At 41.1% G+C, this 24,836-nt stretch overlaps 2 protein-coding genes and 1 pseudogene across 2 annotated transcripts; 1 reads left to right on the top strand and 2 right to left on the bottom strand.

The window, feature by feature from the left end:
• Nucleotides 1-6,654: 6,654 nt before the first annotated feature.
• On the top strand, nt 6,655-9,314 carry mul3 (mitochondrial E3 ubiquitin protein ligase 3). Its single transcript, XM_063462385.1, has 5 exons — nt 6,655-6,752; nt 7,184-7,308; nt 7,381-7,468; nt 7,556-7,676; nt 7,754-9,314. The coding sequence occupies exons 2-5, from the start codon at nt 7,192-7,194 to the stop codon at nt 8,244-8,246; spliced, it is 819 nt and encodes a 272-aa protein (XP_063318455.1). The 5' UTR covers nt 6,655-6,752; nt 7,184-7,191; the 3' UTR covers nt 8,247-9,314.
• Nucleotides 9,315-9,364: 50 nt separating this feature from the next.
• eif2b5 (eukaryotic translation initiation factor 2B, subunit 5 epsilon) lies at nt 9,365-15,109 on the bottom strand. Its single transcript, XM_063462384.1, has 16 exons — nt 14,913-15,109; nt 14,564-14,688; nt 14,295-14,480; nt 14,030-14,207; nt 13,862-13,942; nt 13,699-13,776; nt 13,295-13,607; nt 13,049-13,194; nt 12,128-12,272; nt 11,951-12,052; nt 11,766-11,867; nt 11,547-11,637; nt 11,325-11,448; nt 11,081-11,206; nt 10,844-10,954; nt 9,365-9,616 (listed from the first exon to the last, which is right to left on the bottom strand). The coding sequence occupies exons 1-16, from the start codon at nt 15,069-15,071 to the stop codon at nt 9,557-9,559; spliced, it is 2,127 nt and encodes a 708-aa protein (XP_063318454.1). The 5' UTR covers nt 15,072-15,109; the 3' UTR covers nt 9,365-9,556.
• A 2,510-nt stretch (nt 15,110-17,619) lies between these two features.
• LOC134616923 (crystallin J1A-like) lies at nt 17,620-23,406 on the bottom strand (annotated as a pseudogene).
• Nucleotides 23,407-24,836: the final 1,430 nt, after the last annotated feature.

Below are 24,836 nucleotides of genomic sequence, written 5' to 3'. Positions count from 1 at the left end.
TATGAATACTTATCTGCATGTTATATTTTTCTTCTTCATTAAACTTGTGTGTAATTTTGAGATGAAAATGAATTTTGGATTAAGGCTGTAACACGACAGAATTTGGAACAAGTGAAGCGCTGTGAATACTTTCTGGATACACTGTATGTAAAAATTCTGAAATCATGGAGAATTCATTCTCTTTTTTACCATGACTGCAACTACATACCAGCTGGATTTGCACTAAATTGCATAAAGATATGCATGGCTCCAGAAGATGGAAAACACTATTCTGGGAATCTTCCTCTGATGTATGATTTGATGATTTGATCTGGGATTTGTTAAACAGGATGGCACAGGTGGGAAAAGTCATGACAAAGTCATGTGGGCGAGGGCACTTTGGGACACACAATCTCAATTGTAAACAATTAACACAAAGCTTTTGTTCACATTTTCTATTTAATGTCTTATAGAGTAGCTTTATTTACAATTAAGGAAGCCATCTCTCCATGGGGTGTTCTGTTCCCCTTTACTTTACTACAGCCTTAAATTCAAAGACAGAGAGAATTTTGGGAGGAAGGCACCAGGAGGCTGTTTCAGGTAATCAGACAACTGCTCATTTATTGTAATGCTGTTTGGCTGGAGAACAACTGTGTGCCAGAACAGATCTGTGTGTGAAAATACTCGCCTAAATAATAAATTGAACAATAAATCAGGACGTTAGTAAGTCTGTAATAATCTTGTTTTGACTAATGAATTCTGAAAGTTCCAAAGCTACGTCCATCAAAAATCCAGTTGAAGGCCTAACAAGGGCATTGTAAGCAATACTGACATTAGCATGCAGCTGAAAGCATCACCAGGACATACAACAGCTTTGCAGAGCTCTTGCATGATTGGGAATTTTTATCACTACAAAACTGATATCACATGTTAATTTCTGGTTATTTTAAGCAGAAATATTATAAATAGTAACAGCAGGAAATAAACAACCACACCGGTTGCCATGAAACAGTGCGTCTTCTACCAGTTCTCACTTTCCAGTGAAAGGAAAAGCCAAAGGGTGTGTGCAACTTTAAAACAAATATTAGAGGATTTAGTGATATGAAAGTAAGATAGCAGAATTCTGGAACACTTTCGGCTCTTTAAATAAGAATTGCAACTAATCATTAGCCAAAGACGAGATTATGTCTGACTTTTTATTTTGACCGGACTGCGCCATTCCTTTTTTTAAACGTCTTCATTCCCACAGAGCCAAAGCAGTTCAGCTTCACAGTTTTCATCCAGCTGTGTAACTTAATCAGTTATCTATGCCCACTGCTGCCATAAGAGCGGTGCGGCGGTGCCACTACATCTGTTTGATTGGTGTTCCAACAACGTGAAAATTGACGTCACTACTGTGAGATGAATGCCATTTCTCTGCTTTCAGTGGGCAGTCAAGGACAGAAATACTGAAGAGGAAGCAATACCTGAATCAGGATGAGTATTAAGCACACAAATAAAGACACAAAAGAAGCTTTAAATGAAGACATTCTTCCGCTGTATGTCATCTCTCGCCTCTCCTTGCTCTCTCTTTCCTCTAGCTTTTTCTGCGCTGCTCTCTCCCTCTCTCTATGTGTGTGAAACTGAATGCAGAGAAAATACTTCTGTCTCGAGGAGACACATTTTCAGTTCTCTTTTCATTAACCGAAAAATAGTCTGGACACAATGCAGGAACATGAGAAACAAATGGCATGAGAAAATATGAGTGTGCATTTAAAACAGGCGTGTATTCAGAGACAAATGCTGTTTACGAAAAGAGTATGTAGTGTTGTAATTAGCATTATGCAAAAGCGGAGAAAAAGGAAGCTGGCTCTTTAGCTGATAATTCATTAGTGGATTGGCCCCACCTGATCAGTGTGAATGAAGCATAGTCAGAGGCTTATGTGCTGCAGACAGGTGACCTGGCCCTCTCCAGGAAACACAAGATAAATCTGAGATCATTGACAGGTTAGAAAAGAACATGACCAAGAGAGAACAAGAGTGACTTTTCCCACAGGACACAGAATAGACAGTTAATAAACTTAGCACAACAGTAAGGAAAGTTGTGTTTGTTTGGTTGATTGTTTCTTTGTTGTAACAACGCTTCTTGGCAATAAATCTTATACCATTGCAAAGCCTGTTTATTTCCTCTTAAATGGTTGCAGATTTGTAAGGAAAATGCATTTGAGTTGAGCAGCAGAGTTGAATATATGGTTTGTGCCCATGAAAAACTTGACATATTTTCTGTGCTAATGCCAAACAGCTTATTCTACTGTCTCAGTTCTGGTTCTGGTACCCCAGGTGCTGACCTTCAGGTGCCTGATTAGTGCCTGATTAGCAGCATCTGTGAAAATGGACCCTGCTATAGTGGTCAGTGGGTGCCACATTTAACTGATCTGGATAGTACCCTGTGGCACAGGATAGAGCCTAGAGCAGGGGTCTCCAACTCCAGTCCTTGAGAGCTACTGCGCTGCAGCTTTTAGCTACAGCCCAAATCGAACGCAGCTGAATCAAATGGCTGAATTACCTCTTCAGTGTGCCATCAAGTTTGGTAAAGGCCTGGTAAGAAGCCATTCATTTGATTCAGGTTTGTTGGAACAAGGATGCATCTGAAAGCTGCCAGACAGTAGCTCTCGAGGACCGAAATTGTAGACCTGGCCTAGAGCCATCTTCAAACTGAAGGCCAACAGGGGGTGACAGAAACAGGCTGCAAAGTGGGCATCCCAAGAAAAAGTCACCACAAGAAGTTTCCTCAACCTGTCAGCCCTTGGGAATTTTAGGCAGTTGTCTATAGATTTGCAGTGATTGTTTGCAGGATGATATGGCTCTCTATCCAGACAATCTCCGGTCTCATAGGCCCATCAGGTGTCGACAACATGAGCACTGGACCCTGCAGAGCTGGAAGGATATTAGGGTCAGTGATGAATCCAGATTCTGCCTATGATGTTAGAACCGTAGGGTGAAAGTGTGGAGAAGACGTGAAGAATGCTTTTCTGATGCTTCACTGATAGAGCGCAGACTTGTCACAAACAAGGCTTGTCATCATTGGAGGCAATCTAAATCCAGAGAATTATCGAAAATAAGATTCTGCAACTAGCAGTAATCCCACAATCTGTGTCTGAACTCTATCCTTCAAGATGAAAATGCTCGCCCCCACAGACTGGGGTTTATCAGAGACTACTTCCAGAATTTGGGAGTGGGGAGGATGTTAATGACCTTAACCATGTTGAACAGTGGTTGGATCAGCTTGGGCGTGCTGTTTCTACCAGATTAACCAACACAAACACAGAAAGGAGCCATCTATGTTCACTGTGAACGACCATCTTTGAATAGACGGAGTGGCTTACGACACCAACTCTCTGCCACTTACAATCCAGGTTTGAGATCCCTTCCCAGGCGCCTTAATGCCCACTCATATCTTACATCAGTTGATCTCAATGGATCACATGGTAGGGTGAGGCAATGGTTTCACCCCAAACCTCTGCTGATAATGACCCACACCCTTTTTCACACCTTGGCTCATGTGATGAGGCACATGATCAACAGTGGGTCAACGACCCTATTAAGGGACAACTTCCACTAAGGTTAAAATCTGGGACTTTCGTCCTAGAACTGAAGAAGCTTCTGAGATGAGAGGTCAAACGTCTCCAAGAAACTTAAAAAAGTCAGGTTGCTTTTCTTTCCAAGCTGCTTATATAAGCATGATCTGGATGACTGAGAACTTACACAGACATAGTGACCAAACACAAACTTTATTCATTTTTCTACCAAGTTTATGTATATGCAACCAGTAATGAAAAGAGGTACAGTGTTTCAGCCTCCCAAATCCATCATGGCTCATGTCTGTAAATCACCAGGCATGACTGCATCATTGAGATTGGCAGCATTAATCAGTATAACACCACAACAACAAGCAGTAGTAAACATTTGAAGTTGTGTGAAGGACAAGCTGTCTTCTCAAAGAACAAGGCATGAAAAAAACACAGGAGGGCTTTAACAGGAAATGTAACTGATAAAAATCCAGTAAAAGTAGTGGGATGCACGGGAACAAGTTGTAAATTTTGAATTTGCCGTTAAAGGGGATTTTTGTCTTTATGTTTGATTTTAACCCAAAACGATTAAAAAAAGTTTTAATGTTTTATTCTGTGTGTATTCTGCATGGCAAAGGAGCTGGACCCAGTAAGGCCTTTCCCAGCAAGCTACAACCGATAGAAAAAGTGATTTCTGTGATGGTTGGTGCTAGGGCATCTATTTCAAGACTGCTGCACCTGCACCTGTGCATGTGATATATAAATGGGACTTGTAGTTTGGGTTTAGTTTTTAGTTTTTAAACTCACCTGGGATTGTCTTATTGTAAATAAATGATGTTATTTGCTACTCTTGACTCATTGCCTACCACCACCCTTTGATTTTTTTTTAAAACTGCTCTCCACTTGATGGAAAAGGACCTCCCTCTTCTTTCTCCTTTTCCCTCATTACACATTTTGTCCATATTTACATGATAGAATGTCACAATTTCTGCAGATTTGGCTTGAGATCATCTGAGGTTTGTGATATGGTGTGTTATCCTATTTATCTTACCTATCAGAAGATGGGTACACTGTGGTAAAAAAGAGATGAACATGACCAGCAACAATACTCAGGTAGGCTGTGTGCTCTCTTGGTAATTAGGGGGACAAAGTGAGCGCACACCATTACACCACAACCAGCAGCCTGAACCACTGATTCAACGCAGGATGGATCTGCATTTTCATGTTGTTTACTGAGTGGTGCCCGATGTGGTCTTCTGCTGCTGTACCCCGTCTGCTTCATGGTTCAACAAGTGTGTTCAGAGATGCTTTTCTTCATACCAGAATGTCTGTACTTGGTAAAAGTACAGACATTCTGTACTTAAGTTGAAGTGCAAATACTACTGTTAAAAAATACTCCAGTGAAATTTTGATCCATATTTTTTAGTCAAGTGAAAATATAAAAGTACCGGCATCATTTTAGAGGGTGACTTTGCCTATAAACAGAAAAGTGTGTACAGTCAGGGGTTAAAGAGGGATTTATCAGGTGGGGAACCCTAAAATCGGTTCAGTGTGGGAAAAGAATCATAAGTCACAATAATTTCTACTGAGAGCTCCAGTAGATTTTCTTAGTTTACAGGCTGTGATGAGCTGACCTACTGCTCTCTGTGCATGTACACAACTTAATTCAGCCAGATGTGAGCAGATGTTTCATGTGTTGTCCTGGCTGATTTCCATCCTCTACACTGACAGTACGCTGTTTATGAATCTCTGCTACAGTTCATGTAACCTAACTCTGTTCTTTACTTTAAACCCATCACAGTACAGCAAACTAACCTGTTTATACTGCACTAACCTCCTGAGGATTTTCATGCAGCCTTTAGATAACACATCAGTCTACCTCAGTTTGTTTTGCAGCAGGTTTCACAACATAAAAAAAACAGACCCAAGCTTGATTTATAAACATGAGGACTTAGAGCTTACTTAGTGCCTTACTTATGTAAGCTTAGCTTAAATTTTACAGTTAATCAAACACCACTGATCAGTCCTTATCTTTAAATTTAACCTCTCCTCTTCCTCTCCTGCCCCCCTTTCTTATCTTTCTCCATCTCTGAGTGAAGTTAGCTCTCTGTCTTTTCTCTCCCTGTGAAATACAGCAGCTGGACCTTCAGCTAGCAACACACTGAGACAAACCACGCACAAACAGTTTATGTGTTTTCTGATGTTTGTTGATTTCTATGTTGCCCATAGAATTGTAGCATTTGAAATTACCTGACACTTGAAAAAAGCAACCAGAAAAAACACTACTCAAGTACAGATACCTGAAAACTGCACTTAAGAACAGTAAGTATTTGTAATTCATAACTTCCCACCTCTGTTCCTTGGTTGATTACAAGTGGTTAATTGAGTTACTGTTTCCTTCTTCTCAACTCAAAGCAGTCTGGCCATTCTCCACTGAGGGTCTTTTTCCAGTACTTAAAACACCTTTCCTCCCCACTCTGATGCTTGGTATCAACTTCAGCAGGTGATCTTAACCATGTCTGCACACCTAAATCCATTGGGTTGCTGCTATGTGTTTGGCTGATGTTAATGAGCACTTGTACAACTGTGAATAGCAAAATGTAGTTTTAATGACACAGGAGAGCTTTGATAGGTGCATCTGATTTTCTTTTTTCAAAGCTCTCAACAATAACGATGTAGAACAAAATATAAATCATACAAGCAACAGTAAAAATTCTCAAAAAGTACATAAGTAATAAGTAAATAAAAACTATATAATAAACCTTTCAGTCAGAGGTGAAGCTGTTACATGTATCCGTGTGCAGCTTTAACACTGCAAGGTTTTTTGGAAGAATAATGTTGAGTTTAACTAATATGATTACATGTACATTTTCCACGAAGGTTTGAAAAACGTTAAATTTAATGGAATCTGGTCAAATGAAATTTACCTGATTGGTAAGTTTATACCAAGCATACCAATCCTTTGATTTTATATATTTCAGGTTTTCGTTTTTTTTGTTTTGTTTTGTTATTTTTAGCCTAATAAACTAACCACATATGCCGTGCTGCCACGAAGTGGTCAAACGGCATGATTGCAAAAAAATCTGCTCACATTCTATTGGTTAATTAAACGTGACGTAACCCGGCAAAAACGGAAGTGTAGGCGAAGTAACTGACAGCTTTTGTTTTCTGTTTTCTGTTCCTTCGGTAGGCAAGTGTGGCTCTTTTACTTGGTAGTTTTAACAGGTAAGCTTTGTGTTACTTCTCCGCAATTTCGCAATTTTATGTAATGAGAGTGCAGCATTACAAGATATTTAAAGGCACACTGCGAAGGCAGAGACGTCATAAAAGAGAGAGACATGACAGTCAACCAGCACTGAACTGAACTCTATGGAGTAATCCTGTAGCAGTAAAGATGCTGATAAAATGATATCTCGCAGAGGGGCTTTAAAGGGGTTTTAAAACCAAAGTCACTGAACATTTTCAGAGGTTTTGACAGGTGGTTCTGTACGTGCTGTTTATTTTTTCTGTGTTGACGAACTTTACAACCTCTAAATAACTTCCTGGACCTGTTTCGTTAAGGTCGGGGTTGCCAGGTGCAACAGTGACACTGCTCGTCACTGGTTCACTTGAACCGGTTTCCTTTCCACTCAGCTGTGTGTGTTTTCTCCTCACAGCTACAGATATGAGCGACCTTCCCGTGAACCCTCTGGTTCTGATTGGTATCGGGTCCAGCTTTGCCTTCTCCGGCCTGTTTTATCACCTGTACAAAGAGAAGAAGAAAGAGTTGAAAGCGCTAAAGGCAAGTGACATGTCTGCTGTAAACCTTACATACACACTCTTTATCATTCAAATCAGTCTTCTCCATTTTTAGGAAATCCCTGTTTTCAGACCAGATGAAGATTTGGTCAGGGTGCTGAATGCCACTCCCCACAGGCGGCTCCAGTATGTTGCTGTTGAAGGTAGAAATATGTCAACACACTGAATGAGCTCAGTCCTGGAGAGATAGTTTTAAGAAGATTAATGATTTCCTACATATCTGGTTTAAGGTAAGGTCCAGGCAGATGGGGAGCCTCTGACCAGCCAGTTCATCCCACGATGCTGCGGTGTGATTCAGAAGATTGTTGCAGTGGAGCATTGGAAATACTGGGACTCCAGTGCTGCAAAATGGTGAATACCACTAAATAATACACCACAAATGTCTGTTTATTAATCTTCTGCTCTATTGAGAACGCATTCTCTTACAGGAACTCCCGGACAGGGTACAAAAAAGAGAGCAACAACTCTGTGCCCTTCAGTCTGATCAGCCCTGACGCCTACATCTCTGATGCAAGTGTGAGGGTGCACAACCCTTTAGAGGCCTCCGGCTGCTTTCTGGAAAGGGTTTATTACAAAATGAGAAATGCTGAGGAGGACCTTGTGAACTCATTGCTGCAAACCGTGGGTGGGGAGAAACCAGTGTCGAAGGAGGAGACTGAGGAGATGCTGCGCGTGGGGACCACCATGACGGGTTTTGGCGAGGTGGTGCTGGAGCGAGGCCAGGTGATGAGGCTACAGGCCCCGAGGGATGGCCGCAAATACATCCTGGTGCCCACTGACCACAATAGCTTTTTGGACAGCCACAGGTCGTCAGCCACCATGTGGAAGGCGCTGTCTGCCTTTACTGGGATAACTGGAACTGCAGTTCTAGCCTGTGTCATTCGTAGCTTGATGGATAAACGAGAGAAACGATCAAATTAGGGCAGAAGACGAAGGGTTTGGTGCAGGTTTTACTGGTTGCTAAAGTTGTGTCACAGCCTTTTCAATGCCTTTGGTGTTCTTTCATAGATTCTTTAACAAACTCTCAGTGCTGACATAATTCTCTTGCATATTTTGAGTAGTTACAATGCTCACGGGCAGTTTTCTGTCATGTTCCAAAGCAAGCTTTGGGATTTCCAAACATGACCATGGGGGTGAAAAATTAGAAACACTGGTGCGAATTAAACTTTTCTTAATACACATAAACAAAACTGTAAATGTAACATCAGTAAAACAAAAAAGCCAAATTCAGAATAGTTCTGCATTTTAAAATGCATTGGTTTTATATTTTGAAGTATTTTGTCCCTCTCAGCCACCGTACTGAGCTGAATACTTCACAGATCTGCTAAATGAAAATTGTAACAAGTGTTCTCTAAGTTAATTAGATAAAGATTCAGTTCAGAAGCGTGTAAACATGCTTAAAGAGGAGTTAAAGACTGGTTTGGTTTGTTACAGGCAGGCTGAAACCTGTGCGCTACTGTGATTTTTTTTTTTTTTTGTCACGTTTCATGTAACATTATCTTAATCAAAACTGATGTTTTATTTTTGTCATAAAATTGTATTTTTCTAATTAATTAAGATTAAAGTAAGTTTAATTTTACTCTTGGGTTGTTAACACACACTGTACATTCAAGCTGTTATTTATAATGATTTTTAATGATTGCAGTTTATGCTTTACTTTTACTGTTGGTGCATTCCTTATGCAAACTCTGCCCTCTGCTGACCATGAAATCATTCCACCTCCACCATAAAGAGGCTTCAAGTATCTTTAATACAGCTTATGGTCAAAAGTAAAGAGGGATATCCTTCCATGCGCCTTCTACATCCTTGCATAGAGTAGCCAAGATGGAAGGAAGCATGTTCGTATAAAGAGAAGCATTCTCTGAATCTGCCCAGAGAATTAATGAAATGTTGTTTTGTTTTCGTCAAATATTATTAAGCTGAGACAGGAAGGCTTGAAATCTTATTATACTACAATCTCCTACCTCTTGGATACTTTCCTTCTGTTCTGTTTTTAAAGCTAACAATCAGTTTCATTAAATAAATAAAAAATGACACACTTGTCTGTTAAAACATTTATTCCAAGCAGACCACAGGTCCTTTATTTGGATATTGACATTCACACCAGCCTTTACACGGCGTGGCATAATGTGATTAAAATATGTCCACTTCAGCTGCACAGAGCACGTCCAGATGGTAACTAGATGCAGAAGAGTAAGAGTTGACCTTGTCATAACTTAAACTGCTCCTCATTACTCTCCATCCTCTGAAGACTCCTCAGCCTCTTCCAACCACTGGATGAACTTCTGCAGCTGTTGGAGATAAATAGATAAATGGTTGTTAGAAACCATGAAACTGCTGCAGAGGCGGTGAATGTAAAGCTATACTCAGGCTCAGGTGTGAGTAAATGAGGAAAGAATATATCTAGCAGTTTATAGGCTGTTTCTCAAACATACATACAGCACCCTTTGTTCTGTTTTCTATCAAGATGATCCCACACTGCTTCAATAATGTTAGATCTGGGCTCTGGGGAGGCCAGTCCATGATAATGATAGTGTTTCACTACATGTTTTTGTATCCAGGTGTGGATACAGCATTGTCGCAGGTGTGTTTTTACTGCTTTGGTAGTGTATTTAAGATCATTATCATGGTGAAAGATGAAGTTGTTGCCAATCAGATGCTACTGTATTAGGAATCAAAATCTGAGAGTACCAATTTTGACAAGATCCCCAACACCACTGGGAGCAATGCATCTCCAAACCATGAATGAGCCTCCACACTGTAATTACAGATGGCTGCAGACACTGACTGTTGTACCTCTCTCTTGACCTCCATACATACTGTCAACAATGTGAACCAGAAAGTTTCAATTTTCCATTCATCAGTCTGTAAGATCTGTCACCAATAATTTTCAGAGCACTTCTTGTGTAATTTGGCAAACCTCAGACTTGTCTCCCTGTTTCACTTCCTTAAGAGTGGCTTCTTGACAGCCACTTTTCTACTGACACAGTTTCTTATGAGGCTTCATGAACAGTAGATGGATCGACTGAAGGTTCTCTCAGTCACATCTTTGCAGGATATAGATTATATATATATATATATATATATATATATATATATATATATATAAAAATTTAAAATTGGTTCTTTGGTCTGCTATGTGTAAACAGCACTGGTTTATAGTTAGATGCCTTCACAGGTCATAGGTTGGTGTTAAGTGGCTTAACAGACAAAAAAGATTCCTCTGAAAAAGATCAGCTACAAGGACTGGACTACAAGTGAGTGACAAAGCAGCCAATGTCCGAAGAAAAACTGAAAGAGTTTCAGAAAGCCTGTAGAATTAAAATATTACAGGAATGTCTGGGCCTCTTGGAAACAAAATTAAAAAATTGGGGGGTAGCTCAACTGTACATTTGCACAGTACTGTAATTCCTTTCTTTACATATACATACATTTACAATAAACTTGTTCATAACGTGAATACTGAGCTTAAACTGTTGCTGCTCTGTGCTGTCTCCTGTAGTTCACACTGTACTTACCCCTTGGTTTTTGCGGAGCTGTCTGCTTTTGTCACTGGTGGCTCCCTGAGAGAACCAGCGCAGTATCATTTCCTCCTCCAAGATTTCCAGCTCGTACATATTCATGAGGACCTGAGTTACAAACAAAGCAGCATATTCATCCTCGTCCTAACAGGCTGGATAAAGACACAGCAAACAATTCAAACCATTAATTTTAACAATGCAGTTTTGCACGTATCAGTGCTCATTGCTCCTGACCTTGACCATAGCAGCCCAGTGGCTCTCCTGCTCCAGGAAGTGTTCCTCAAAGGCAGACAGGCAGTCTAGATGGTCCTGTGCTCTCTTCACATAATTCTTAAACACTGGCGCCCATTTCTTCAATAGCTGACAGCAGCACAAAGAAAAAAGAAGAAAAAAAAAAGGAAAATAATTAAGAGTTTTTGGTTTTTTTCTGAGCTTCTGTTTTGTCATATTAAAAGTAATAGACTTGTATCTTATTCACCGGCAGAAGCAGAGTAACGTATTGTGAAGGGGTGAGATGTGGGCCCTGCTGCTGGAAAGGGTACTCCAGTACCACTCGGGTTAAAATCTGCATCACCTCTTTCAGACTGATATTGTAGGCATACCTGGAAAAGGGGGGGTTGGAGGGGGAGTGGGAAATGTCAAACTAAGCAACAATCACTGCAAAGACGAGCAACACAGGTGTGAGTCAGTTCCCCCTTACTTTAGAGAGTTGATCTCAAGTACGAGGTTGTCACAGCTGATGTTCTCCTCCAAACCTCTCTGCAGGGTCCCGAGCACCTCCATGTGGAAGACTACATAAGGGAAAAAAACATGTATTAGTATTATTATTCCTTTTGCAGTTTGTGTTGTCATTTTTGGGCCAGTAGGGGGCAGTATTATAGTTCCACATGCAGGCTAGATAATGAGACATGCCCCTCACCTTTGACATCGTCCATCTCAGGGGAAGGAATCACCGGGTCATCGGGGTCATCAGTGTCGCTGTCTTCACTGTCACTCTCAGGGTCTGGGTTCAACACCAAGCCTGGGAACACACGAAAACAAGCATGCTGGGACTTCAGCTGAAGCATCAAATGCCAGTTCCATGACGATGAACTGCTGCTCTACCCCAGAGGCACTGCGACAGCTCCTCTTCCTCTGTGTCATCCAGACTGCTGGCCTTCCAGATATAGCCTTTTCCTTCTGCTCCAACTTCTGCAGGATTGAAAACTGGAAGACAGGAGAACATTCACATCAAGCAGCTTGATAACATATAAACTGATCTAATACAGACTTAATACACACCTTTCTGTTTGGTTTTGTCCGATCTTTGGCCAACCTCAGCGTCATCACTGAGGAATTCATCGTCATCCTCCTCCTCCTCCTCCTCTGGATGGTGCATAGACACCACGGTGCCTTCTGGTAGAGAAATGTTTGGTCCAATTACCACCTGTAAAACAGTTCATAGAAACATTCAAATACGCAGATACTGCAAATCTGACTTTATATCTGATAACGTTTTACAAGACGATCACTGAATGCACGTCCCTGATTTCATGCATTGAACTAAGCGCGTGTACAAATAGCTATATATTTGTACTACTACTGTGGGTAATTACTTATCTTTTGCAGCAGGAAGGTGCAAAGGAGCAACAGCCAGCAGACTGTAAACCAAATCTGAAACCCTGTTTCCAGTTTGATTAAGACTAGTAAAATCATTCTCTTTTAGCGTAAATCAAAGCTACTTTTGGACATAAAAAAGAACACAGAAGACCAAATATGAAGGACACGGGCAACCAACTGATTTGCTGAACTTTGCACAGATGCTAAAACCAAAATTCTTCTATCAGTATTGCTCAATATCTGACATAGTGTGGCAGTGCAGTGGATATATGTCAGATTATTTTTTGCCCATTTGCCCAGATTTGTGGCATCTCTACTAGACTCCAGAGTGTCACAGCTGCTACACAAAATCCAGTTAAGAACCAGATATTTGCTGTGGTTATATTTCTGCAATAACAAGCCATTTTAGATCCTTTCAAAGTTTTTGTCAAATCTGCTGATGTTTTCTCTAAAAAGGAGCAAAAGAATGTCAAGAAAAATGGAAAATTTGCCAGTCTTGATGGCAAAGTGCAATATCCTTAAACGCCTTTAAAATGCAACATCAATTTGCCACCAGACAGAGTTTGCTTTGCAATCGGATATAAAAGATGATGTGGAGCTTACATCATATGCTAGAACACACTGTTTCTTAAGAGTCACGCCCTCTTTGACCTCAGCCTTGTCGCAGATGACAGACTGGATGATCTCCACATTACTGGCAATGTGAACATGATTCCAGATGTAGGCATGATCCAGGACTACATTGTCACCTATTGCAGTGAACCAATAAAAAAAGAAAAATGTTAACTACACTTCTATAACTTAAAAATTGAAGCACTGAGTTTGAGTGGTGCTGGCCAGAGAGCTCACCTATGATGCAGTTGTCACCGATGACACTGTTCGAGATGTAACAGTTGGCACCGATGCTGGTATCACAGCCGATAAGAACGTTCTCCTCCATCTGGCTGCCATGGCCCAGGCTGACACCAGACGCCCTGTAGACATTGTGGCGAGAGTATGTGCAGCTATGTCCCTCCTGGTCTGTGAAGTTGGCCTCGGGGGTCAGGGGATAGACCCACCGCCGCACAAGGTCAGACGACACTGAGTCATACATTAGAAGGTTCGATACTCGGACACCATATCCGTCCTGTGTGACATGCACGTGGATCTGGTTGCCCAGAATCTAAACAAAGAAAATGAACAAGGGTCAGAAATGCTCTAAATATTTTTTGTGGCATTATTCAAATTTCAACATAATAATGTTTCCATAGTACCTCTTCATTGACCAAAAGCCCTCTAACAAAGTCATCTCTAGTTTGGTAGTCGAAATTGTCAGTGAAAAGCTCAGCAACCTGAAAAAAATGACATCAAAAACAAAAATGTTACTGCAGCCAACAATGACAGTTAAATATTTCCCCTGTGTGGACGAAAACTGACCTGCGGGGAGCAGATACTGATGTGGCTGTCCAGGAGGTCATGTCTGATTTCAAATTCATCGCTTCCACTGTGGAAAATATTCTGCAAGTAAGACAAAAACTCAAAAAGTCAATCGAACCCCAAAATGCATCAAAGATATAACAGACTGCCAAAGATACAACCGTTTACCATTGGAAACTGTAGCTTCTTGAGCCCTTGTGTCTTCTGATAGTGTAAAATCTGCTGGCTCTTGCTGTCTACGGCCACAATGACATCGTCTTCCTCACAACGAGACCTGTGACCCGGCGACGATTCTTTAAAGATCATGGTCATCACTGAGATGTTCTTGTCCATCTTTCGGCGATGCCTTAAGTGCACAAAAACACAGCCTTGTGGAAACACTTAGATCAACACCATTTCTCATGTAGAAAAAGGCTGGCCGGTGGACTTTTACCTGTGCTCCTGCAGAGCCTGGCTGATATCAATATTGGATACCACATCTCCGTAAACCAATACAAAGTCTGAGCGCACCAGGGACTTTGCATCAACATCCCGTAGCACATCCCCAAGGGAGCGGTACAGGTCCGAAGTAATGATGTGGACTGTGTTTGGAGAACTGGGTCGACACCACTTTGATTTCCTGTCAGACACAATATTCATAAGTTTTCATACAATAAGCTTCAGAAAACAAAAGCTCACAAAAACAGTAGCAGGGAAACTCACTGCAAGTGCGCCTTGATTTTACTGGCCATCCAGCAGCAGAATACAAATGTTTCCTGCACTCCAGTAGAAGTGAGGAACTCCAAGGTGTAGTCGATCATGGCAACGTTACCCAGCGGCAGCAGCGCCTGTCATCAATGAAAATGTGACAGTTAACTGGAGCTAAACAATCCCGAGACTCGCGTGATTCTCTCATGTTATCAACTACTGTACAGACAGTAACAAGCACGAGTTCAAATGTTGTTTGATTAAATGCTTTCATCATCCGTGTGAGTGATGCCCTGTCACTGTTTACAGCATGGACACAAGCTAGCCTCCATTAGCATTCCGGTTAGCTTAGCTCACTGCCTACCCGCGGCTGGTCTTTGGTCACTGGGAAAAACCTCCGGTTGAAGCTGTCAGCGACTAAAACCGCCTGCAGCGGCTGTTCCTCTTCCTCCTGGTCTCCTGCACCTTTTCTACCTGAAAGGCCAGACGCCGACCGACTTTGTTTCCCCCCCTTACTAGCCATGTTTGACTCCCAGGTAGTAGGTACCAAACGCTTTCGTCAGACACAGCTACGGCAGCTGTAGCGGGACAATTCTATTGGACGATCCCCGCGAGAGCGCGTGTGTGAAGAAAATTACAGTTTAAATTTCGTGGGCCACATACACATGTGGCCGCACATGTATGATAACAGTGCCAAACCGCAAAGTTGAAACAACAGCACTTCCATATATATTTTAAATTTAATGAGCGATCCATTTATGCGTTGTTGGGTTTTTTCCGATTCAGTGTACTCACTACATTAACATTACAATTTACAGTTTACAGCGAATAGTACAAAGTGTGTGTGTGAAGTATATGTGAAATAAATATAGCACCGACATTACCACACCAGGGATATCAGCGCATTTCTTTAATGATTTCAATCAGGCCTGTCCACGGTGCTCACCGCTTCTCGCCCTAAGGTAGCAGAGTTCCGTTGATGGAACCAGATGTGCAGCCTACCAGTTCCAGATGCACTAATGCACCCTCATAGACCTGATCGGAGAATCAGGTTTTTGAACTGAGTACTGATGTTTTCTTTTCCAAAAAGAACTTCGAAATTTCGATTAGTCTGACCACAAAACAGTTTTTTTTTACTATGTCTCACTCAATTTCGAAGGAGCTGTGGCCCCAAGAAGATGATAGCATTTTCACCTATGTTTGTGGATGGTACAGTGAGCTGTGTTCACAGTGATTTCCATGACAGAATCATGCCTGTTTTTAATGCAGTGCCACTGGCTCAGAGTGCAGTCCCACGATTCTCTCAGTTTCTTGATGATATTATGTGTTGTAGATGATGAGATATTCAAAGCCATTGGGATGAAACTGTTTCACTATTTATAGTTGTTTTTTTACATAGTGGTGAACCTCTGCCCACCTTTACTTGAGAAGCTTTACCCCTCTAAGATGCTCTTTTTATTTCCAGTTCTGTTAATGACCTCTTCCCAGCTAACTTAATTAGTTCCAAAATGTTCCTCTACCCGTTTCTTTTCAGTGCCACCTACTTTTCCAGTCTTTTGTTGTCCTCATGCCTACCCTTTTTTGAGACATGCTGCTGTCATCAAATTTAAAACCTTATTTTTTGTCTTAAAATGGCACATCCTCTCAGTTTAAACATTTCATATGTTCATACGTGTTCTGTGAATAAAATGTGGGTTTATGCAGTTTGCAAATCAGTGCATTCTGTGTTTAACTACATTTCACCCGTGTTGGGACTAACGCGTTATTAAATGGTAAATGGCCTGTATTTGTATAGCGCTTTACTAGTCCCTAAGGACCCCAAAGCGCTTTACACATCCAGTCATCCACCCATTCACGCACACATTCACACACTGGTGATGGCAAGCTACGTTGTAGCCACAGCCACCCTGGGGCGCACTTAAGTAACGCGTTACAGTAACTACGTTATTATTGTGGTAACGAGCAAGGTAACTAGTTATTATGCCAAAACAGCAGCATGTTTAAGCTTGATCAGCTGTTGTTAGAATTTATTTAATATTAATTTCTAGTATCAGCTGATGTTTGCTGGAGCCACAGCTGTAAAAGCTGCTGGTCATGATGTCGGTTTGGTTATCTGGTGAGAGGGAAACATGAACTAGGAGATGTCCTTACTGAATCATCAGAGCTGAACAGGTGATGGAGAAACAGGTTTACCTTTTAGGTGACATGAATGAGTTGAAGGGAAGTTATGAACTGTTTCTGAGAGACAAATAACACCAGGATCCTTTTTTATGTAGCTGACGGCTGGTAACTGTGCAGGGGCGGGTCTAGCAAAGTGTTGCCAGGGGGCCAGGTAGGGCATTAACAGGGAGAGGGGGGCACAAAGAAATACTTTTCTTTCTTATTCTCATTTAAAATGTCTAGCTTTTAAAAAATAATTATCTGAGTCTTACAACAAACGATTGATACATATATACCATCAAGACAGTGTACATCACTGTCACAACAGTGTTTGTTTTCATTCAAAGGCTTTATGATTTTTCCTATAATGGCGGGCTGGTCTCTAGTCAAAATGCCCGGGCCGATTTTTTGTCCCAGTCCAGCCCTGTATGCAGCTCATCTGCAGTCTGGTGTTACCTACATCTTCCTATTCGGAAGGCAGAATTTCCAAGTTCTGAGTACAATCGAAAGCACCTCGACTGCAGTTTTTGTGTTGGATGTAAAAAGCACACATGATGCTGTGACGTAGGCTAGAATCATAGCGGTGGTCAACGACGGTCCAGGAGTGGGATTTCTCTCGTGGAAATATGCACATTATCTTTTCCTTTCTACTGGTAGGTGGCACAGTGCACTTGTAGCAAGTAAGCAAGCTAGAAGACTGGCAATCTTGCTGGGTATCCAGTAACGGAAGCAACACATTAACAAGAGAATTCTGAGTAAAACCAAAGTTACTTTCCCTAGTAACTAGTTACTTTGAAAGTAATGAGTAACTTGAAGTGACTGAGTAGTTAGCAATGTAACTAAGTTACTAATTTAAAGTAACTTACCCAACACTGCATTTCACACAGCGTCCTGTTTTATTAACTAATTTGGTGTGGTTATAGATTTTAAAAGAGATTACAAAATATTCATGTGGTGTAAATGAAATCCATGCTCGAGCTGCTGAAAGTTTAAAATTACATAAAAGACCTCCATGTTCCACATGTGACCTCCATGTGGAACATGGAATCTCAGTATACTCATACAATCAGCTCCTGTTAATGTTTTATTAATTTTATGATACTAGCACTGGAAGGCTAAGTACAGCAGTTTATTTCAGCTTCAAAGGAAATTTTCATTCACTACTAAAAGGAAAGACAGATGTGTGAGTTATAAAAGCACACTGTAAAAATAAACAAAGGAAGGTATTATTTTTCTTTTTATTGATGGCCTTTCCATCTCTGATGTGCTTCCTGCAGTTTATGGGCTCTTCATATAACTTGTGGCTTTACATAAATGCAGCATTGGATATTGGAAAAACATCATTTGCATTAACCGTGGTGCATGGAGTCTTTTTCTCTAAACTCCTATACTTTGTGTTGGACCACAAATTGCACTGTCAGTATGAATAATGCTTAAATGACATATATTTAGCCCAGAAATAGTAGTTTAAATAGTAATTCATTTTTATAATAATGATGATCTTTACCATATCTTCTCACAGAACATGTGAACCAACCTGTTTTACTTTAACAGAAACAAAAACATCTGGCTCCTGCCATCCAGACATTTAAACAGGAACCATCATTGGCTGTTCTGTCAAAGCTCGACAGTTTGTCACACCGTTCTCTCTAAGCCTTCTTAAAAGGCATTACGCCGACAGGTGTTTGGTTATCTTCTTGGCATGCTCCAACACCAAGTCGTATTGCAGGGTCTTGGACTTCCAGGACTCCGGGATTCCCTCAAGTCCGACCTAGAAAAATGAGAACAGAACATTTCATAAATCAAACTTAAAATATGTGCACGTGAATATATTAGATTAGCAGACAGCCCCACCTGAGCCCCAAGACAGGCTCCTATGAAGGATCCTCTGCTGCAGGTGCATCCCCCGCAGCTCATGGTGTCTCTGACAGCCGTCTCATAGCGAGTGGCTGTCAGGACTCCGTGCAGCGCGGCTTGGAACGCACCCGGCAAACCTGAAACATCAGAGGCAGATGTGAATGGCGTGAAGGCATTTTTCCTGGTTTGTCTCACAGCTATCCAAATTACACATAGCGCTTTTTTACCACGTTACTGTTAAGGACTACACTGATGGCAGAGGTTGAGGGAGCTTATCAAAGATACCTCATGCATTTGTGAAGACAGAGGGGATCAGCTCTTGCGGAGTTTTGGATAAATTCTCCTTCACCTGGTGGATGTGTCCTGAAATCACGCAGAGAGGGTGCAGTAGTGAGTCACACATAAGATGAGATGTTACCTAAAATACTAAACATAACTCTCTGCATATCTCTTTATCCTATCATCGTTATGTCACATTGGAACTGAACCTTCAGAGAATAAGGTAAAATAAACTCTTTGATCACATGAGTCGGTCTCATGACTTTAACACAGGGAAGGAAATATGCTGCTGGCCTCACGTACCGATGACTGCTTTGTCTAAATCTTGAGGCTGCTTTCTGTTTGGGTCATTCAGCTGATTGAGCACCGCGTCCAAGGCTTTTGGATCTGGACCATTCAGGATGAAATGTTCCAGAAACCTGGGAAAAGAAGTCAGTGTGGAGCATTTCCGTTTTATGTTTTTCTTTATACGTCTTTGTAGAACAGTATTAAATATGTGCTCTGATTTTGCCTCACTACAGAGAACGGTGTAATCAACCATGCAGCCAAACTGGAATGATCTTTAGAGACGCTCAGCTTTCATGTGGCTGTTCAGTTTATTAAAATGTGAAATGTGTTCTCTTCCCTATTTTTATACTCTCTGCTCCAAATACTTCTTATTATGCCCACTTTTAATTATCAGATCTAATAGTCCAGTGGTTCCCAAACTTTTTTTGCTAGGTCCCCCTTTGTTTTACAAGAAAAATGTTCGCCCCCCCCCATGCGTGCACGCGCGCACACGCGCACACATCCTCCAACCACACACACCCATATTTTGCTCCATTGCGGTTTATTTCACACCTCAAACATTTAGTAAACAATTAAACAAATACAAGTAATCTGCAATAAATTGCAGGTGGTAAGAAAATAAACTACTAACTCTTTTACGCTACGTCCGCACCTACACGGGTATTTTTGAAAACGCAGCTGTTTCGTCCACACGTAAATGGCATTTGGAATCACCGGAAACGGAGATTTTTAAAACTCCTTTTTTGCGTTTCCGTGTGGACGAGGAATACAGAGTTCATCACGCAACGTCAAAGGTATGTGCCTTTTTTCACGTCACGCTGTGCGCCACGTTATTGTTTACATGAGATGAATTGCAGAATGGCAGATATTCAGATTAACAGTATTTTGTCTCTATCTGCAGGTTTTACATGCTTACATATACACACCCAGTTACTGTCCCTCCATTTAGAAAGGCAGAGGCGTCACGGTGTGATTATTTTACGTGCAGTTGTTTTTTTCCTGTGTAATAATATTCAACATTGCTATCAATACATTTTTCAAAAAAGTGCCTCTCTGTGCAAAATGGGTTTAAAAACATAAACAGCTGTGGGATAATGTTTGTCCGTGATTTGAACCGAGGGAACAAATCGTGTCAGGATCAGCCTGATATTATTTGTATCCTGCTGTAACTTTACTGTATAAAGAGCTAACATCTCCAAAATGTCAGGAGTAGTTAGTCATTACAACAAGTGTTTGTGAACTAAAAATCACGACTGTGGGATACAGTTTGTCCGTGATTTGAACAGCCCAGCGCGTGCTCCCGACGAAGGGAAAACCAATTCTGCAGGGGAGACCTACCTCGGCACTTGTGCAGGTGAAACCAAAGGGAAGATATGCTTCACCATATTTTCTAGTCTTTGGCTTAGAATGAAGTTGGTTTGGAAACATATTCAGCTATGCTTCATCTCCTGCTTTGCGTTTCTGTAGGTGCCCCATGCTAGCAGTGTCCAAGCGTTTTGTTTTTTCCCCCCCCTTTTCATACCGCGACCCCCCTGCCATGGCTCTGCGCCCCCCCTAGAGGGCGGGCCCCACACTTTGGGAAGGTCTGTAATAGTCTATTGTGGTTTCCAGGTTAAAAACAAAGTTTTTTTAATAACCCTTAATTAGCCAATTCTAATCCAAGATGTGTAAATAAGTGAAACTGGTGTGCTGGAAGATGTCCTGACCTCGCTGCTGCTAGAGTCTCCGCCACACATTCATCATTGTTCTGGGTGACACGGATGGCCTGTTCCAGCTTCTCCAGCATGTCGGGCTGTCCTGCATAAAAAGCCACTATAGGAGCCAGTTTGGCTATTCCATCAATCTGACAGTCATTCTCACAGCCTGAAGGAAACCAGTACAGATTTAGGTTAGAGATGTTTGTCTTCATAACGTCAAACTGTGAATAAGTTCAGAAGCTTTACCCGTCTCCTCTTTGCCTGCATCCACATTCTTCAGGAAGCTCTTTAAACTTGCATGTCTCCACGGCCCATCGATGGGCAGCTGAGGTCTTGGCCCTGCAGAAGTCCAAATTGCATATTTTGTCAAAAAGGTAACGGACCTCAGGGATATCTCCAAGATTTCTCTTACCTCCCCTCTCTCTGTAAGGATCATTGACGGGCGTGTCATACTCTGATCCTGGCCCAAAAACTTTCAGTGTGCGCTGCTTCAGGTCATCAATGTTTAGACCTGGTCAGAGAGATCAGGCATCTTAGACAGTGTGTGAAAATTCCCTACACACTGCACGAACCGAGTCCCTGCATGCAGAATATGTGGATCTAGAGTAATGCGTAATATTTCTTTGAGGACAGCCCACTTTCTTATATTTTCCTTATATCACTTGTAAAGATATGAGGCAATTTCATGTGTCCAGTTCTAGTTAATCCCTTTATGTTGGACCAAGTGCTACTTCTGGTAGAATTTAAAGCAAATCCATCCATAACTTTATCAATAATTCTACTGACAAACAAAAAAACCAAACTGAATCAAATGCATAACTTCGCTTGCTGTAGATAGTAGTAATCTGAAACCTACTATGACCTATAGAAATGTAAGTTTAGTTTAATTTTAGTGATAAAGTCAGCAGCACTACCTCCACATTCAGACAGGGACTCCAGCAGGACATATGCCTGGTCTCCATAGCAACTCTGCTTGCCAGTCTCCCTCCTGTAAAAAGGGTTAGCGGACTCAGGGTGGAATTCTGGGTTTGGATTCAGAGCCAGGATCCCCTTTAACTTCTGGAGGTCGTACACCCAGTGGAGAGGCTGTGCTGCAAGAGACAAGATAATTACACTCTGAACCTTGACATTACTCAAAACCTAAGGAGATGTGTTAAAAATAAGAAAGGACTGAAAATCCACTTCCACTCGTACAACCTGAAGATCTGAGTACTCAACTCAAACCAGGAAGCTTTCAGCTCAGCTGAAAGATATCTGCTAACCTTATGACAGCTCAAAAGTTATAGTCTTGACAGTTTTGACAGGCGACAGAGTTTATCAGTCTCTCACATTGTTGTGGAAGAAATCTGGCCCACTCTTCTTTACAAAATTGATTTAGTTCATTGATGTCTGTTTTCATTTATGCACAGTTCTCTTAAGGTCCCATAATCGAATTGCAATCAGGGTGAGGTCTGGACTTTGACTGGCCCATCGCAACACGTGGATTCTTTTATTTTTCCAACGATTTTTTTTTTTAAGAGATTTGCTGCTGTCCTTGGATCATTGTCTTGTTGCATGATCCAATTTTGAGGTGCCTGAGGTGCTCACACTTGTGATGATCAATTAATCAGGTGCACCACTAAACTAACCCTGCCATGGAAGTAGTATGGTGGTATTGAGTGTTTCACAGGACGGCATTTTAGTCCCCTATAAAAACTGTCTTTCCAGTTATTAAACACAAGCATGATTACTTTCATAGATCATCAATGTAAAACAAGTGTGATAGTATTAATACCTGCAGCATCTGCCACTGCTGATCCCATGATGGCACCTATTGCCCTGTTAGCCAGAGCTGAAGCCATCTGCAAAAATGTACAAAGAATTAAATACATTCAAAAAAAGAAATTTAAAATAAAAAAAGTTAAAAGTTAATTTCATTATATTGGTAGAGTGGACTGTTGAGATTTTCTTAAAATTAACATTTTCTGTTTCCCGCTTTTGTAATGTGGCTAAAAATTATTTTCTATTGCTCACTATTTTATAATGACAAACCATTAATCCGTTATTCAAAAGCTTAAGCTTTGAGCAAACATAAGAGAGTTAGTGACCGCTTACAGGGCATTTCTCTTATTATATTTCCCAGCAGTCGGTTTTCTACTGTAACAAAACTCTCCAGCTGATAAGCGGTCATATCGATTTCATCTGCGCTCGACTACCTTTCCTAATCACCTGACAAATCGAGCACAGCTTGGCGGAGCTTTCACCAACTTGCAGCCTGCTAAATGATTAGAAGCTTGGTAGCTACTCACAAAAATATAGCACTTGCTCTTTGTACTCGTTCAAGCTACAGCCAGGACCCTAGCAACCACGACAGCAGAGTGCTAGCTAACATACTCTTAGCTAGCATAAACTAGCGAGTTGTTGAGGCATAAATAAAAGTTCACAAAGAAAAGTCTGACCTTTGCCTGCGTTGTATGTAGTCCACAACGTACCGCAATTCGTTTAAACCCTTTTACACCAGCAGTACGTTCACCACGACACACTTTGATTCTGAAACTTGTTACGAAAACTTCGGCACCGCCCACAATGAAATGGCTCAATAACCCGGGCCCTCCTCCTGCGGACTGAATGGAGATTATGTGGAGATTGCAAAAATGAAATAAAACATTTCTTTATAGTGTAACAGTAATAACTGTGCTGCATATTAGAGAGAATGTATAGAGAAGGTCAGAAGGAGTTGCACTGTGTCATTGTGGATCCAGAGAAAGCGTATGAGAGGAACAGTGGTCCTGCATGAGGAAGTCAGAAGTAAAAGAGAAGAGTGTGAGGGTGATGAAAGACATGAAAACATGATGACAGACATGACAGTAGTGAGGTCTGTCGAGGAGCTACTGGTAGAAGGTTCAAGCATGATGTGTCATTACATAAGGAGCCCTGAGCCCCTTCTTGTTTGCAGTGGTGATGGTCAGACTCCTGGTCTGGCAGGAGTCTTGATAGTCTATGATGATTTTTCAGATTACACTATATTCTGAGGTGGAGGTAGGTGCTCTAGAGAGAAGAGGCATGAAGGTCAATAAAAACCAGACAGAATATATGTGTATTTTGTACAGTTTTTTGGCCAAACTTTGTGGTTTTAATGCTTTAAAAAAAACATTAATTCACCAGGTTATATAAATGAAGATGGATAAATGAAATTCATAATGACAATTCATAATGGTCTTTTTGCATTTAATGATAGTTTTTCAATGTGCTTTTCACTGTTATCAGAGCCAATGGTGTGCCAAAAAGGGATTGCTGTCCAAAAAGTGATTTACGGTATTTAAAGGTATCAAGTATTTGTCTTTGAAGAACACAGCTCTTTACCATTAGGCTTCCTGCTGTTGTGTAATGAAAAATTCTGGGTGCAAGTGTAACCGAGGTTATTTTCCTAAGTATGAGATTTGTGATCATTTGGCAGGCATTGAACGCATCACAGTGCCGTGAGCACAGGAGCCTAATGGTGTGTTCTTCCAAGCTAGCTGACTTACAACTGGTGTAAAAGGTTTTACACAAATTACAGTGCTATATATCTGTGTGTAGCTACCAAGCTTCTAATCATTTAGCATTATACAGTCATTGAGTTATACATAGGCAAAAAATTTGTTCTCATTTGTGCCCAAGATGAATGTTTACTGCTGTTTAAGGGTATTGCAGGTTTTAAAATGCATTTAAATAGTTCTTATAGTACTTCTGGAGATGATACATGTAATGTTCAAAATGCACATCAGTCAGATGTTACTGAACATGGATCCCAGTTGAAATTAATTTCGGAGTGCAATATGATTCAAAGAGAAACGAATCATCTGCTTTATATGAGCAAGTTTCAGTAAATGACACTTTCATTTATGTACCTCTTTTGAAAGAGTTGATTTTCAAAAATGCAGAAGTTTCACAACACATGAATAAACCAGCTACTGTATGTGTGAGGCTTTATGTGATGGCAGATGTTAGCGACACCAACCATGGCTCAAGAGGCGATCGTGGCTCAA

The sequence above is a fragment of the Pelmatolapia mariae genome, linkage group LG18 (genome assembly GCF_036321145.2).
Source record: "Pelmatolapia mariae isolate MD_Pm_ZW linkage group LG18, Pm_UMD_F_2, whole genome shotgun sequence".
NCBI lineage: Eukaryota > Metazoa > Chordata > Actinopteri > Cichliformes > Cichlidae > Pelmatolapia > Pelmatolapia mariae.
The sequence above is the reverse complement of the archived record's forward strand: the minus strand, read 5'-3'. Positions and strand labels throughout refer to the sequence as shown.

Coding starts and splice junctions, on each gene's coding strand:
- mul3 (XM_063462385.1), top strand. CDS start 7,192: ATGAGCGACCTTCCCGTGAACCCTCTGGTTCTGATTGGTATCGGGTCC. Junction 7,469..7,555: donor CCAGTATGTTGCTGTTGAAG/GTAGAAATATGT, acceptor ATCTGGTTTAAG/GTAAGGTCCAGGCAGATGGG. Junction 7,677..7,753: donor GACTCCAGTGCTGCAAAATG/GTGAATACCACT, acceptor ATTCTCTTACAG/GAACTCCCGGACAGGGTACA.
- eif2b5 (XM_063462384.1), bottom strand. CDS start 15,071: ATGGCTAGTAAGGGGGGGAAACAAAGTCGGTCGGCGTCTGGCCTTTCA. Junction 12,273..13,048: donor AGTGTGTTCTAGCATATGAT/GTAAGCTCCACA, acceptor ACTGTTTTACAG/GTGGTAATTGGACCAAACAT. Junction 11,449..11,546: donor CTTGAGATCAACTCTCTAAA/GTAAGGGGGAAC, acceptor CCCCTTTTCCAG/GTATGCCTACAATATCAGTC.